The sequence below is a fragment of the Chelonoidis abingdonii genome, chromosome 13 (genome assembly GCF_003597395.2).
Source record: "Chelonoidis abingdonii isolate Lonesome George chromosome 13, CheloAbing_2.0, whole genome shotgun sequence".
Classification (NCBI taxonomy): Eukaryota; Metazoa; Chordata; order Testudines; family Testudinidae; genus Chelonoidis; species Chelonoidis abingdonii.
In genome coordinates this window covers 17314686-17329874 of record NC_133781.1, presented here as the reverse complement: position 1 = coordinate 17329874, position 15189 = coordinate 17314686, and the positions used below count along the sequence as shown (strand labels likewise).

The following is a 15189-nucleotide window of genomic DNA, read 5'->3' as shown; positions in this document are numbered from 1 at the left end:
AGATTGACAGCCCAGAGCTGTTTCAGTGGAAATCAATTGGAATTTAGCCTAAGTAAAGGATTCAGGACTGGCCTCATAATGCCCACAGGAATATTCTGCTTTCCCAAATGCTACAGACCTACAAAGTATCTGCAGAAGATGATGTTCATGATGTATATATAAATGGTTTGCATGATCATAAAGGTCATTTGTTTCCCTTTACATGTAACATCACTTTGTTCAGAGGACTGGCAATAGGATTTGGGATATTTCATCTCTGTGTCACCAGTTCAAATCTATACCCTATTAAAAGCTGCTACTATCTGGATGGTTATTTGGTGGACTATGTGAAAATAAGCTTGGTGGTCCCAGACCAATTTTAGTGGACAGGTGACATGACAACGGGGGGTGGGCTAGTTGGCAGTCTCACTGAAGAAGCCAAGAACTGAATGAACCACTCACAGTAACTAGAGTGGGATAAGTTCTACAGCATTCGTTCATCTACTTCATCTCCTGGCTAATGCGAGATTGTTCTGCACAGTATATTTTGTAGTCCTTTATCCAAACCACTTTTAAATAATTCAGCTGATGGGGTTGTCACGTTGCACCCTATATGATTTTATGAAAATATGCTAATGAGAGTGAATATAATGTAACTGGAATATGCTTCAGGCAAAAGGTCTCTTGTAAGGTATCATTACAAAGCTTATAATCTACTGAGTGTGTCCATCCTATTTGTATGAATATATCATTCTTGTACCTGAAACTAGAAATATGAAATATAACTCTGAGGGCCTATTGTAATTCTGCAAAGTGTGGGCCATTAATGGTGGTTTGGAATTTTGATGGCTCTCATCAACCAGGACAATTGACTGTGGACGGCTCTGTTTGCAGGCTGGCCTTCCTGTGAGGCAGGCTGGGAGGAATGAAGGCTTGGGGTCTTACAGTGACATGTGATCATGTCACCTGAACTGGAATCCATCTTTAACCTGGTGTTTTTCCATTGAGAAGGAGAAGGTGGGAACCCAGAAAGGGACAAAGGATTCCCACCTTATGCAAAAGATATACAAGTGGGTGGAATAGAATAAGGGGGCAGCCATCATGAGAAATCTCCTAGCTACCACCTGAGCTGGAACAAGGGCTGTAACCAGGGAAAGGATTGTGCCCAGACTAGGAAGGTGTCCAGTCTGTCAAAGAAACTTATTGAAACATCTCTGAGGGTGAGATTTTATCTGTAGTCAGTTTTCTTACTGTATTAGGCATAGACTTGCAGGTTTTATTTTATTTTGTTTGGTAATTCACTTTCTTCTGTCTGTTACTACTTGGAACCATTGAAATCCTACTTCCTGTATTTAATAAAATCACTTTTTACTCATTATTTAACCCAGAGTATGCATTGATACCTGGGGGGGAGGGGGTGGCAAACAGCTGTGCATATCTATCCGTGTTATAAATGGTGAATAATTTATGAGTTTACCCTGTAAAAGCTTTGTACAGGGTAAAACGGATTTATTTGGGGTTTGGACCCCATTGGGAGTTGGGCATCTGAGTGTTAAAGACAGGAACACTACTTAAGCTGCTTTTAGTTAAATCTGCAGCTTTGGGGCATGTGGTTCAGACCCTGGGTCTGTGTTGGAGCAGGCTAGCATGTCTGGCTCAACAAGACAGCTTGGAGTCCCAAGTTGGCAGGGAAAGCAGGGGCAGAAGTAGTCTTGGCACATCAGTTGGCAGCCCCAGGGGGTTTCTGTGAGCCAACCCGTCACAGGAGTCATCCACCACTTCCCTTGGGAGACTATTTCACAAAAGAATAGGTCTCACCATTAAGAAGTTTCCCCGATATTCAACTTTCATTCTTCTTAATTTCATCCCATTCCTCCTAGTTATAGCCCTACTTACCACCCCAACAATTCTTAGTAAAATGCGATTACATCCTTGTGCATCGGAGTCATGTCCCAGCGTCATTCTGCAGCCAATCCAGGACTTCTTTTAATCTTTCTTCAACCAACCCATCCCTCCCACACCCGTAGTCATTCTTGCTGGTTTTCCCTGAACTCCTCTCTCTCTCTTTCTGGTGTGAAGGTGTGTTGGACTCAGTTGAGCATTCTAAGTGTGATCTCATTGGTGCTGGTCTATCACCTCCCTGCTTTGGGACATGAGATGTCTTTATGCGCAGCACCCGCATGGCTTGGGGAGGCGGAAGGGGACACTCTCACTCTTAGATATGGTCCCTCCAGAGTAAGGTTGAGGCACGCTGGTGGATCAGTTGTACTGCTGCTGCGTAGAGCATTGTATTTGTACAGCTCATGCTGTAACTGCTGCTTTTAAAGCATTGTCTAGGAGGCGTTCGCCCAGAAAGCAGATTTTGAAGGCGTCGGGGGGGCGGGGGGTAACACATATTAAACGACCATCCCGCATTTACAGTGTGGAATAAGGCACAGAGCAGATTAACTGTGGGATCACATGGTCGGAGTGGTCACTAAGATTATATCCCCTTGGTTAGAAATGGAGGGCTGGCAGGGATAGGCCATCATAAAATGCCCGTTTTTAAAAGATAATAATAATAGCTAGTTCTTATCTATTGTTTTTCCTCAGTAGATCTCAAAGCACTTTACAAAGCAGGCTAGTATAATTACTCTCATTTTACAGATGGGAAAACTGAGGCACAGAGTGGTGACATGACTTACCCACAGTCACCCAATGGCAGAGCCAGAAACAGAACCCAGGTCTTCTGAGTCCCAGTCCAGGGCTCTATCCATTAAAAGGCGACTTCTATTTGTTAACCCCTGGATTACAAACAGCACAGGGCTAGAGAGGGTTGGCAGGGCTATTCCAGAGAGAAGACTATATAAGCCACAGTGCTGGTAAACAATTACAAGAGAGACTCCTGGGTCTTCTCTGCAAGTTACCTCCGCTTTAACACTGAAACACAATCTTTCTTCAACGGCCCAATCTGCATATGGGCATCTACGCTTTCAAGGAAAAAAGCTGGTTTGAGGTTATAAGCAAACAGTGATGGGAACTGGTGGTTGATCTTATTCTGGAAAGGATCAAAGTGGCCTTTTTTGAAGCGGGCAACCTTGAGCTGTTGGAGACACGTCATCTTGGCATCCCTGACCCCATAGAAGGTCAGTGCCTTTTCCGAATACTCCAGGTACACCCCGATCGTGTGAAAGAAGGGCTGCTGGATAACAGATTCGAAGCCACCAAACCAGGCCACGTAGTTCTGTCCATTCCACTGCAGGCAGCAGGATTTCTCGTTCCTCCCCAGGCGGCCTCTGTCGTAGGACTCCCGTGGGTTGAAGTCCTCGGCGATGACACCAATGCTCACCCAGCCATCGATGATTTCCACCTCCCAGTAGTAGTTGCCTCGGTTCATCAGGTTCTCGCCCAGCACCTGCTCACAGTTGATGAACCTGGTTGGGCTCTCAGGGTAGCCAATAGGGTTCAACACTCGTTTGGCCCCTTTGGTTCCAAACAGCTGGAGGAATTTGTCTGCGGTATCGCTGTCCAAATCGATGATGAAGGCAACTGTGCAGGAGGGGACAAGCAAACACAAAAGAGAATCAGAATAGAATTTAGCACAGAGCATCTCTTTCCCCTTTAGCCCCAAGCGGTGAGTTTCAGTGGCTAATGTTACCAGGTCTGTTTCTGTATTATCACTCTCCAGTATCTGGGCAGAGGCCTTTCCCACCCCCAGCCCAATGGCAATAAACACACACTCAGCTATTGACCCAAATCAGCAAAGCTAAAGAGATGTGTCTTGGGGTACATCTACACTACAAGCAAAGGTATGACTGTAGCACAAGGGAGTGGGATACCCACACTAGCTTTACTCTAGCTAGCACAGGTAACCGTAGTAGCGTAGATGTGACGGCCCAGGCTTCAACACAAGCTAGCTACTAAAGCAGGAGCCTGCTGGGGAGCCTGGCTGCTAGCCCATGCTGCCGTACGAGTTGGAGTAAAGCTAGTGCAGGTATGCACGCGCATGCTACAATCACACCTTCACTTGCAGCAGAGACATGTCCTTAGTACTGTGTCCTACTGGCTGCTGGATGGATCTTGCCTTTGTCTGATCATCAGGAGAATTCCAGAGTAGAGAGCCCTGCCCCGAGAACTCCCCGCCACCCCACCCCTCTAGGAATTCAACCCTGAATACAGAAAGCAAAAGCATTCCTACTGATTGCAGCTAGGGTGACCAGATGTCCCGATTTTATAAGGGCAGTCCCGATATTTGGGGCTTTGTCCTATATAGACTCCTATTACCCCCCACCCCCGTCCCCATTTTTCACACTTGCTATCTGGATACCCTAATTGCAGCTAACATGCAGTGTCTGATCTGACGGTGCGTGTTAGGGTGATTAGCCACAGTCTAAGGCAGGAGATTATTAGCAGGGCCAGAAAGAACAGGAAAGACTGGCTCTTTCGGTCTAGCAGAGAGGTTAAGAGGCATATTCTGAATTTACCCCGCAGCAGATTTACCCATTAAGAGTTTCTTAATGCTGCAGAGAAATGCACAGACTCAGCCCTACCCCAAAATAAATTGACAACATGCCCTTGCACTGAGAAGCTGAGCAGGTACCCACCACGGATACTGACTTTGAAAGAAGCAACTGATCTTTATGGCTGGTATTGTTCTCTAGGGCAGCAGGAGACTGGAGGGACATGGAGGCAATGGGGCTCCTACCACTGAATACTGTAGTAATTGGCCCCAGAAAGATACTAGCTAATTCCAAGGAATTTCTGTTTGGTCAGAAGGACGGTTATGGCCTGGGGCCTTGTTGATGGGTATTTACAAAACAGGAGTTCAGCTGGGATAGAGTACTGGCCACCTGCCCATGCACAGGAATAAGCCACAGTGTAGATCGATGAAGCCCAGGGGATCCAGCTTCAGATGCAGAGGAGTCAGGGGGAACAAGAGGTCCTTGAATTTCCAGCTGAATGAGGCGTTCATGGATTGGATCCATATCTGCACAGGCCCGTCTTCCACTGAGGAGCGTGACCAACAGCGGCTCCTCCAAGAAGACTCAGTAGTACTTGTGGCACGTTAGAGACTAACAAATTTATTTGGGCATAAACTTTCGTGGGCTAAAACCCACGAAAGCTTATGCCCAAATAAATTTGTTAGTCTCTAAGGTGCCACAAGTACTCCTGTTCTTTTTGCTGATACAGACTAACAGGGCTGGCTTTATTAACTGCAGGGCTCAACTCGAATACCCGGCGGTGGTCCGGGGCTTCGGCGGCACTTTGGTGGCAGGGAGTCCGCTCTGGGTCTTCTGCGGCACCAAAGGACCCCCCCCTCCACCAAAATGCCACCGAAGACTCCTGGAGCGGACCCCCCACCATCGAAATGCCACCAAAGCCCCAGACCGCTGCCGGGTAAGTAAAAAAAAAAAATAAGGCGCAGGCCCTGACGCGGGGTCCTCTTAAGCACAGGGCCCGATTCCGGGGAATCGGGCGAATCAGCCTAAAGCCGGCCCCGCAGACTAACATGGCTACCACTCTGAAACCTGTCTCCAAGAAGACTGTTGACAGGCACTAGAAAATCGCCCTTGGATTTGCGAGTAAACGCATGTCTGTGTGAACACGCAACGAGCAGAAAATAAAGCCGAGGGAAGAAAGCAGACACCCACGGTAGTGTACAGGTGAGACGTGGCTCAAGCTCAACCTCTCTCCCCTCTCTGCGAGCTAGTGCTCCACCACGCGCTGCTGGAGCCCAGGCTGTCAGATCGAATCTCTTTCTAGCCCTTTTGGTTCTGCAGCTGGTCTATGTGTGGCAGCTTGCCAAGCCTCGCACAGTGCTTTGAATATCAATCACAGTGTCTGAATCAGGCAACTTTTCATTGTAACCTCTTCAGTTAGCCTGGCTCTTCCGAGTCAGAATTCTGTCCGGCTTTAACAACTTATCTATTCAGCAACCGAATTATCCACCTGCCTGAAGCCACCAAATTGGTTCAAAACAGAGCGTGGAATTAGTGTTAGTTTGACTACAAGTTATTTGACTCCAGAGGGTCCGAGCTAATTAAACAGAGGATCAAATTCATCTGTGACTGAATTAAGTGAGAAGTGCTTTACGTGCAACAGCGTCTTGGCTAGATCTCCCAGAACTAATTTGGCTAAGTTTTTAAGACGTTAGCTGGAAGGCAAATGAACTCCCTTTATTAGCTGTATGGTATTTATCCCAACAACATGCACCGGACCCTGCCAGGGAGCAGACATACAAATGCAGCTGCCGGCCCAGAAAGTTTACATGTTGTTAATGCTTTGAGCAGAAAGGGGAAATACAGTAACTGGCCTTAGCAACAGAAGCCAAAACAAAGGTCAGGGTCTTACATTTCAGGAAATAGTCTCTTGTCTCCAAGCAGGCTGGATTGTTTGATTTGTCCGAAGGCTGGGGCTCAGCGACTGCTGCAAGAAGAGGAATAAAAAGCGTCACCATCGAGCCACATAAACAGCAAAGGCAACAAAGCCCCCGTGAACGGATGCTGTGTGAATCTCAGAGGGAGGTGCAAAGCCCTGGGCCTCGCATGCTGCTCCTGCATTAAAAAATATAAAACCAGAGCCAGCTAGCTTTTTTGCCGCCCCAAGCACGGCAGGCAGGCTGCCTTCGGCGGCTTGCCCGTGGGAGATCCCCGGTCCCGCGGCTTCGGCGGCTTCCCCGCGGGAGGTCCCCGGTCCCGCGGCTTCGGCGGCTTGCCCGCGGGAGGTCCCCGGTCCCGCGGCTTCGGCGGCTTGCCCGCGGGAGGTCCTCGGTCCCGTGGCTTCGGTGTACCCGCCGCCAAATTACTGCCGAATTCACAGGACTGGTGGACCTCCCACAGGCAAGCTGCCGAAGGCCGCCTGACTGCTGCCCTCACAGGGACCAGCAGGGCACCCTCTGTGGCTTGCCGCCCCAGGCACACGCTTGGAGCCTTGAGCTGCCAGTTCCAAGAGCAAAAAAGGAACATCCCTGGGACTCTACAACATTCATGCAGGGTCCTACAACAGATGGTCTGCTGCTGCACTGCCAGCCAGCCAACAGGGGGCACTAACAACCCAACCCCGTGTTCCGAGGCTGAGGCCAGTGCACAGTATACACAATACAAAGCAGATCCCTGTTGCACTGGGCTTAATGGCAGGCAATGCCCACATATGTTCCGCAGGAGGAGACGGGCGTGGCTGGGTAGGAAATGATTTTGATGGGTCTCCAGGAGAATTACAAACAACAGGGAGTTGAACCAGTCATTAAAGGCTAAAATGGAGCTGCCCGGGTCTGCTGAAACTCAGTCAGCAGCTTCAGCTTCCCCCATCGCTCCCCCCGCCAGGACAGAGAGTCCAGGAATGAAGCGGTCGGTCTGTGTTCATAGGAGACAAGTTTCCCTTTCATGGGAAACCTCTTGGGGGAAGTTCCCCAAACCGCCTGGCCACACCTAGCTCCAAGCCTGTTTGTTGCCTTCTGACTTTAGAGTCATGGTGGAAACTTCATAACCTCCCCCCGCCCCCCACCCCCCAGAGAGAGGCCTGAGCCCAGACTGCAGAGGCTGACTGAGAGGCTGATAATGCAATTGCACAGTTTCCAAGGCTGTCGGGAGCGGTAGGGAGCTCTTCACAGCTCTGCCCTGGGGGGCTGGCTTCTCACATTCATTTGCTAGTCATAAAAGTTAAACAGGGACTCTCAAGACCCCAGTGCTCCTTATGCATGCTGGGGAGCAATATAAACCTCGGCCCACACAGCAAGGGGCTAGCCCATGGTGGCTAAATACACACCTTCTTGCATCCCATGGAAACCAGACTCTTCATACCCCTTCCCCAGCAATTGGTCCCACTGGTTCTTGCATGCAGTCACCAGCAGCTCCTTCATGGCACACACAGCCTGGCTGGACTTGGTGAAGCTCAGTTCCTTCTGGAAGCTTGGACACAGGGAACTCTTTTCCTCAGCTGCTATTTTTAATGCCTGGAACTCCTGAGCCAAGGATACAGGGATCAAGATCCTGCAAGAATCTTGGGCTGCGTCTTGTTCCACCACCACACCCCTTCCCAAAACACTAGTGCAGTGATTGTTCCCAGGACCCAGCATGAAGACAGACATGCAACATGGAGGGAACGACTTCTCTGGCCATGTGTTCCTTAGTCAGTTTCAAATCTGACTCAAGAATATCACGTACAACAGTATCCCCTCCCACCAAGGACCACTGCCCCAGCTCCACAGCTGAGGTGCTTGAGGATTGCCCGCTCTGCAGAGATTGCCTCCGTGCCAGAGGGTGCTTTGTGCATGCCCACAATAGCTGCCCATTATTTTCCCCCCCTTTAACTTTCCAGTGAGTGGCAAGAGGCGAGTGAGTTCACATGCAACCCAAAAACCCAGTATCAAACTCACTGTAGTGACCTTTAATTACGGGCCTGAGCCGAGGGCGTCATTTGCAGTTTTTTCCCCAACTCACCCTCTTCACCTCCCATTTCCATTCACCTGCTACCCAATTAACATGCCCTTAGGAGGCACAAGTCTACAGGCTTTGTCCCCACACTGCTGCACTGCAGATCTGAACCCGCTGTTAAGCATGTGTAACACCAACAGACCCTGATCGTCAGCAGGCGGGATCGAACCTGGGACCTCCCGAGCTCAGTGCATGAGCCTCTATGGGATGAAGTAAAAGCCACATGGCTGTTAGCTAAGGCTGCAGAGCAGACTCATTAATCTCTAAGCGGTCTGGATGCCACTACATGGGACAGAGCACCACACCCAGGATGTGTGTAGGTTACACATGCGCTGTCACATACCAGCAGGGATCGCTGGCATAGTCTAACCTTTGCCAGCTCCTGGGCCCCTGTTCTTCACAGAGTCATGCCCTCAGCTATAACGAAAGTTCAGTGTTAACAATAATTTGGTAAGTGTCTGTCTAGCTATGTACTTGGTGCAGGTCAACATGTACTCCCAGCGTCTCGCTGCTCCCAGCACCCCGCCACTCCCAGCGCCCGTTGCTGACAGTGAACCTCTGCTCCATCTGCTCCCTCTGTTCGTCTGTCTTCCATTTGCAACATGAGTGTTGGTAAGTTGCTCACTAGCAGCCTGACCCAAAGCCCACGGAGGGCAATAGAAAAACACCTGTTGCTTTCAGTGGGCTTTGGGTCAGATCCTGGTTGAATCATGGATTAGCCAAGAACTGCACTGCAGTTTGGAGGGAGAGCCAGCCAGGGCCAGTTCCAGCGTTTTTGCCACCCCAAGCGGCACAAAAAAAAAGCTGCGATCAGCAGCACTTTGGCAGCAGCTCTACTGCTGATGCTTCGTTCTTCAGTGGCAATTCGGCAGCAGGTCCTTTCCTCCGAGAGGGACTGAGGGACCCACCGCCAAATTGCCGCCGAAGAGCCGTATGTGCCGCCCCTTTCCGTTGGCCGCCCCAAGCACCTGCTTGCTGCGCTGGTGCCTGGAGCCAGCCCCGGTTCCAGCTCCCCAGGAAGTGCTAGCAGAGATCAGTACCTCTGGTCATTTGCGATTTTTAACCCTGCCCCAGTGCTTGCTCTGCTCCTGGCATCAGTCCCTGCGCACCTGTAGGAAATAAATGGTATCCGTGCTCGGAACCCTCTCCAGGTTCTGCCTGCACTGAGCCATCTTAGCACGCCTCTCCTCCTTCCGCCGGAGATCCTCTTCAGCCTCAAGCAGCCTGGATCGCTCACCATCCTCAATGAAGCCAGTCACCTCTTTCTGGAAGGTCACCAGAGCTCTGGATGCTTCATCGAAGAGCCTGCTGACTTTTTCCTTCTCCTTCAGGGCAGCGCTCTACACACATAAAGATGGGCATCTGCATTATTAGTAACCAGCTTTCCCCTTTCTATAGCTCAGTTCGTGGAAGGATCTCAGAGCTCTTTTCAAACAGCAGCAGTTCATTAAGATCTTGCCAGTACTGGGGTTTTTGGCACCAATGTGGCTGCACCGGAGCAAACCACTTCTTGTACTAAGGCACCGTGCTTACATGAAGGGTCTGCACGGAGCAGCTGAAGTGGTGCCAAAAAATGCACTCCAAGCAGTGTAGACAAGACCTATGCCACACCCCACCCCTCTGAGGTCGGCGGGTGTTACTGCCCCCATTTTATACAAGGAGAAACGGGGGCACAGAGAGGTGACGTGAACCAAGGTCAGACAGGGAGGCAGTAGCAGAGGCAGGTGTAGAACTGTGCCCCTTTGCATATCCATGGAGCATGGCTGCCGTTGTCCAACTTGTTTCACTTTGATCACCTTTCCCTTCACTTCCCCCACCTCTCTTCACAGGAAACGGCAGTGCAGCAGCTTCGCTCAGGCTGTGCTTTACTGTCCCATGCAGAGATGCAGTTAATGCCAAATCCACAGTCTGGCATGTGGTCAAAGCAGCGAGGAGGCAGGACGCCACCCCAAATGGGGGCAGAAAGCTGGGTGAACCGTAGAGGTGAATGGGTGACAGACACGCAACCCCGGGTATAATCAGCCTGCTGAAAGCTTAGGGATGTGGCTGCCATGAGGACTGAGAGGGCTATAGGAAATACCTCCCCAACTGAGTTCCTCCAGGGGAGCAACCTGAGTCTCAGAAACGGTTTCCTCAGGGGCAGTATTTCCTATCCTGACAACATTCCAGACTAGGGGCCATGTATCGGGTCAGATGGCCGCTGGAGAAGTCAGATGCCAGCATGCTTTCCCAAAGCACTGAGCACTCCTGAACTGGGAAGAGCTGCCTCTAGTAGAAGTCTCTCCGAATCACAGAATACCAGGGTTGGAAGGGACCTCAGGAGATCATCTAGTCCAACGCCCTGCTCAAAGCAGGGCAAATTCCCAGACAGTTTTTTTGGGTTTTTTTTTTCTTAACCCCAGTTCCCTACATAGCCCCCTCAAGGATTGAACTCAAAGTCGCTCTCGGTTCTAGAGGGGCTCTCCAGGGCATTTGTTAGAGGACACAGTTCAGAGGGGAGGTGGAAGGAAGCGGGAAATGCTCCAAACTCAGCTCAAGCCCTGGGCAAGGTGACGACAAAGTCATCTTACTTTGATGAGCTCCACAGTCTTTCTGGTCTGTGCGATGGTGACTCCCAGCTCATCCAGCTGGTTCTCCACGCAGCTCAGGATTTTGGGTCGCTGGGCCTTGAAAACAAAAAGGATGAAAAAAGCCTTGCTGAAAGGTGCATTAGCTGCCATACCGGGGCTGCATTCAGAACCTGAGCACCCTGAGCCAGGGTGAGCCGGGCTATGGTGGCGTATGAGGGAAAGGGGGTTGGGGGCAGGTGGGTGCCGAAGGAGCAGGAAAAAGCAGGAGGGCACTAGCACTGCCCCAACAGACCTGCTAGGACTCACCAGACAGGGGAGTCATTCTGTTCCAAGTGTCCCATTGGCCCCACCGCCCTTAGACCTCACCCCCATTCTTTCCTACCTCCCACTTTAACAACAACAGAAATTCAAATGCAAAAAACTTTGTTAAACATGGAGCAACGGCTACAGCCTCACAGCAGTGTATTGAGCTCCCCATCCCCTTCCAGAGCAGGGATGTGACATTCCCCAGCACCCTTCCAAAGGAGAAAGGACTGCTCCCGAACCTCAAAGGTTGGATAACCACGGAAAGCTGCGTAAAGGTCCCTGTGCACCCCTTATAAGAGTGTCAGCTTCACCACAACACACATTAGAACATGTGCAGCTGTGCTGGATGTGTTGGAAGCATCACCTTAACTCTGCATTGCCTGGTATTCTAATGGTTGAAGAGTGTGTTGTGTCCTCAGGCCAAAGCACTTGCAAAGGGCACGAGGGGGCGGGACCTTGACTCCACATTTCCTGGGTGTTTGAGGTTTGAGTTCTGGAAAGAAGGCTCTGCCTTTTGTGAAGGCTGCGAGGGGCACAGCACGTGCCTGCAGCCACAGATGCACACGAGCAACGTTCACGGAGTTTGGATAAACATCGGCCTGGGAGAGGCGCACTGAGAGCAAGGCACACTGTGCTGTCGCCCGATGAAGGGAAAAAGCCAGCCACGTGCCAAACTCCACCAACAGCACAGCACACGCCAGTAGCTGAGAGCATAAGGAGACCAGAGCATGGGAGAGATTTTACCTGGGAAGCTGCAGAACCCCATGAGAGGGAGCGGGGAGGGCCAACGCAATTGACATTGACATGGTCCAGGCTATTTACAGCAACTTCAGATCCCAAAGCAGCTGCCTGATACCTCCTCCCCCAGAAGCTGACCCTACCCTCCTCCGTTGCCAGATACCATCTTGGAGTAACCTTCCTGATGCCTGTGGGGTGGTGAAGCACGATCCTTAGCATTATCAGGCTCCCCTTCCCATGCCTCCAGCCAATCCACTGTGAGTAGTTACATTAATATTAATAAGCCAATGCTGTCCAGTAGATTGTGCCTCCAATATGATCTGCCTTCAACATGCTAGATCAGGTGGGCAGTGTACTGTTTGCCTAAGGCTGGCAGCTCCTTGGAGATCCTGCCTTCCTGTGTGTTCTCCACAGTGCAGATCACACGGATGGCATTCAATAATAAAGCAGAAGGATTTCTCTGCAGCAGGAGGGTGGCCGCAAGAACCAGATGAAATGGCATGTGTTAATTCCACCCCAGTACTCCCCACTGTAAATCAGGTCAGTGATCACCTAGGTTTGCCTCTACCAGCTATGCCCACTCAGCACCTCCTAGCACCAGCGGGAATCAGACTCAGCTCCATCTGCTGCAATAGCACAGACCCCCCCAGCCACTTGAGCTGAAGGAGAATCCCCATTAAGTGTTAGCAGTATAAGAACCATAACACGGACACTTCAGCAACTCTGATTCTAACCAGTAGAGGGCAATGGCCATTAGCCAGGTCATGGCAACACCTGGCAAAGCTGCCCCTCCTCTCTCGCTTTGGGAACTTGTCCCAACTACTGCAGATGAGCCAGAATGAAACTGACAGCTCAAGGAAACCTTGTGGGTGAGAATTTGGTAGATGAGTCAGGGCATCTGGGAACGGGAGTGACGGAAAAATCCCTGCCGACAGAACACAAAAGACGAATGGAGCAAGAAATGGAATCTGGGAATGGAGCCAAAAGAAATAAAGGACCTGATTTAAGATACTGCGGGAAAGAGACGCAAGCGGACAAATTGCTCCTAGGTTTAATTCAAGTGAAGGCCATGGAGCGAGGCCAGGGATGGATTTGGCCCAGTACCTCCCAAAGGAACTTGTATACCCCCAGACTTTTGTTTCTGCCTCCTCCCCAAACCCACACATAATCAGTTACATTACCAGATCTCTTGCATGTGTGTAATTTGGCAGCCCAGATGGAACCCTTTGTAGCAGTCCGGTTAAACTGTTATTTTTACTTAAAACCATCTTGTCAGGGGATTTTCCAATGCAGATTTTCCCCCGCCTGGCTGCAGCTCCAGGGAATTGCAGAGAACAGAGCACCATTTTCAAGTTAACAAGCACAGAGTGTTCTGGGATCTTGACACCTTTTTTCCCTTCCTTCTCCCTCCACTGGCAAAATCCTAGCTTGACTGTTAAGCACTATACTATGAAACTGACTATGCCATAGCACTGTGATTTAACAGGGTTGGGGGCTTTGGTCCTACATGTGTGCAAGGGGTCAAACTGTGTTCCCAGCTTGGAAAACAGACAACCCCCTCCCCAACCCAAGCTTTAGCCGATCATTCAATTTATATTTTAGTCCTGGGCTCCCTGCATACAGATCTACCTATGCTCTTTAATCCTGCCCTGCAACATCACTGATATTCCAGTCCTGGGATGCCTTCCCAAAAAAGCTCTGTGATGTCCTTCATTCCTGACCCCACCTGTCAATGCTGGTATCAACTAAACGGGTCTGCTGATGCCCCTCAACCCTGACCCACGGCCTCTCTGCTATTCAAACCTGCAGCTCTACCCATGCCCCTGATGCACAGCATCCTGCTATCCCAGCCCTGTGCTTCCCCCCAGCTCTGCCTATGTTCCTCAGTTCTGACCCACAGCCCCCTGCAATCCCACCCCTGTGCTTCCCCGCAGCTCTGCCACTGTTCCTCAGTTCTGACCCACAGCCCCCTGCAAATCCCAGCCCTGATGCCCCTCAGTGCAACACTCCCTGCTGTCCTGGCCCTGGGGAGCAAACCCCACAAGAGTCTGGGCGCCCAGTGTGGCCAGGGCTGTTCAGAGAGGTAGAAAGACCCCCCCCCCAGCCCCTTCTGTGTCCCCACCTTACCTCCTTGTGCTCCCGCTCCACCTCCACCGCCACCACCTCGTGGCTCCGATGCTGCTGGCTCTGGCACAGCTGGCAGATGCAGGCCTGGTCGGTGCGGCAGAAGCTCTCCAGCGGCCGGAGGTGCAGCTTGCACAGGCTGTCCTCGATGCGGCGCAGCGGGGGCACCAGGCGGTGACCCTGGAAGGCCGGGCTGCGCAGGTGGGGCTGCAGGTGGGGCGGGCAGAAGGAGGCCAGGCACACCAGGCAGGACTGGGCCGCCGTGGCCCGCTCGCCCTCGGGGCAGACATCGCACAGCACCCCCTCCTCCTGCCGTTGGGGGGCGACGCCGGGCTCCCCCGGGGGCGCCATGGGGCTGCGGGCGCCGGGCGGCGGCTGGCGGAGCTGGAGCAGCTCGCACAGCGTGTGGTTCTTGCGCAGCTGCAGGTCGGCCGGGAAGGGCTCCTGGCACAGCGGGCAGCGGGGGGCGCCCTGCCCGCCGCCCGCCCCGGCCCCCGGGCGGTGTCTGTGCGCCCCCAGGCAGCCCAGGCAGAAGTTGTGGCCGCAGGGGATGGTGACCGGGTCCTTCAGGGTGTCCAGGCAGATGGGGCAGCCGAAGGGGGAGTCCTGCGGGCTGGGCAGGCTGCCGCCGGCCGAGCCGCTCTCCATGCTGCTCCCTGCGAGTGCGAGGGACTGGGGGACTCGCCAGCCGGGAGCAGGGCGGCCAGCTCCGCCCAACAGGAACTGGTGTCAGAGCCGCAGCCCGGGGGCCGGCTCCGGGGGGCGCAGAATCCCCAAGAGAAACGGACATGGGGGGGGGGCAGGCCCCTGCAGCGGGGATCCCCCAGAGACAGTGACTTGGGGGTACGCCCTGCAGTGGAGATTCCCTCAGAGACAGTGACATGGGGGTACGCCCTGAAGCAGGGATCCCGCAAGAGAAAGTGACATGGGGAATAGCAATAGCCCCCTCCATTAGGGATCTTCCAGAGTAAGTGACGTGCTGGCACCCTCCCACCCCCCAGCAGGGATCCCCCAAGAGAAAGTGACATGGGGAATAGCAATAGCCCCCTCCATTAGGGATC

General features: G+C 52.1%; 1 protein-coding gene across 1 annotated transcript; it reads right to left on the bottom strand.

Annotated features, from left to right (window-relative positions):
• Positions 1-206: 206 nt before the first annotated feature.
• TRIM47 (tripartite motif containing 47) lies at positions 207-15183 on the bottom strand. The gene is made up of 6 exons (XM_032792894.2): positions 14132-15183; positions 10961-11056; positions 9500-9730; positions 7723-7918; positions 6310-6384; positions 207-3507 (listed from the first exon to the last, which is right to left on the bottom strand). Exons 1-6 carry the CDS (start codon positions 14774-14776, stop codon positions 2882-2884), a joined length of 1869 nt encoding a protein of 622 aa, XP_032648785.1. The 5' UTR covers positions 14777-15183; the 3' UTR covers positions 207-2881.
• Positions 15184-15189: the final 6 nt, after the last annotated feature.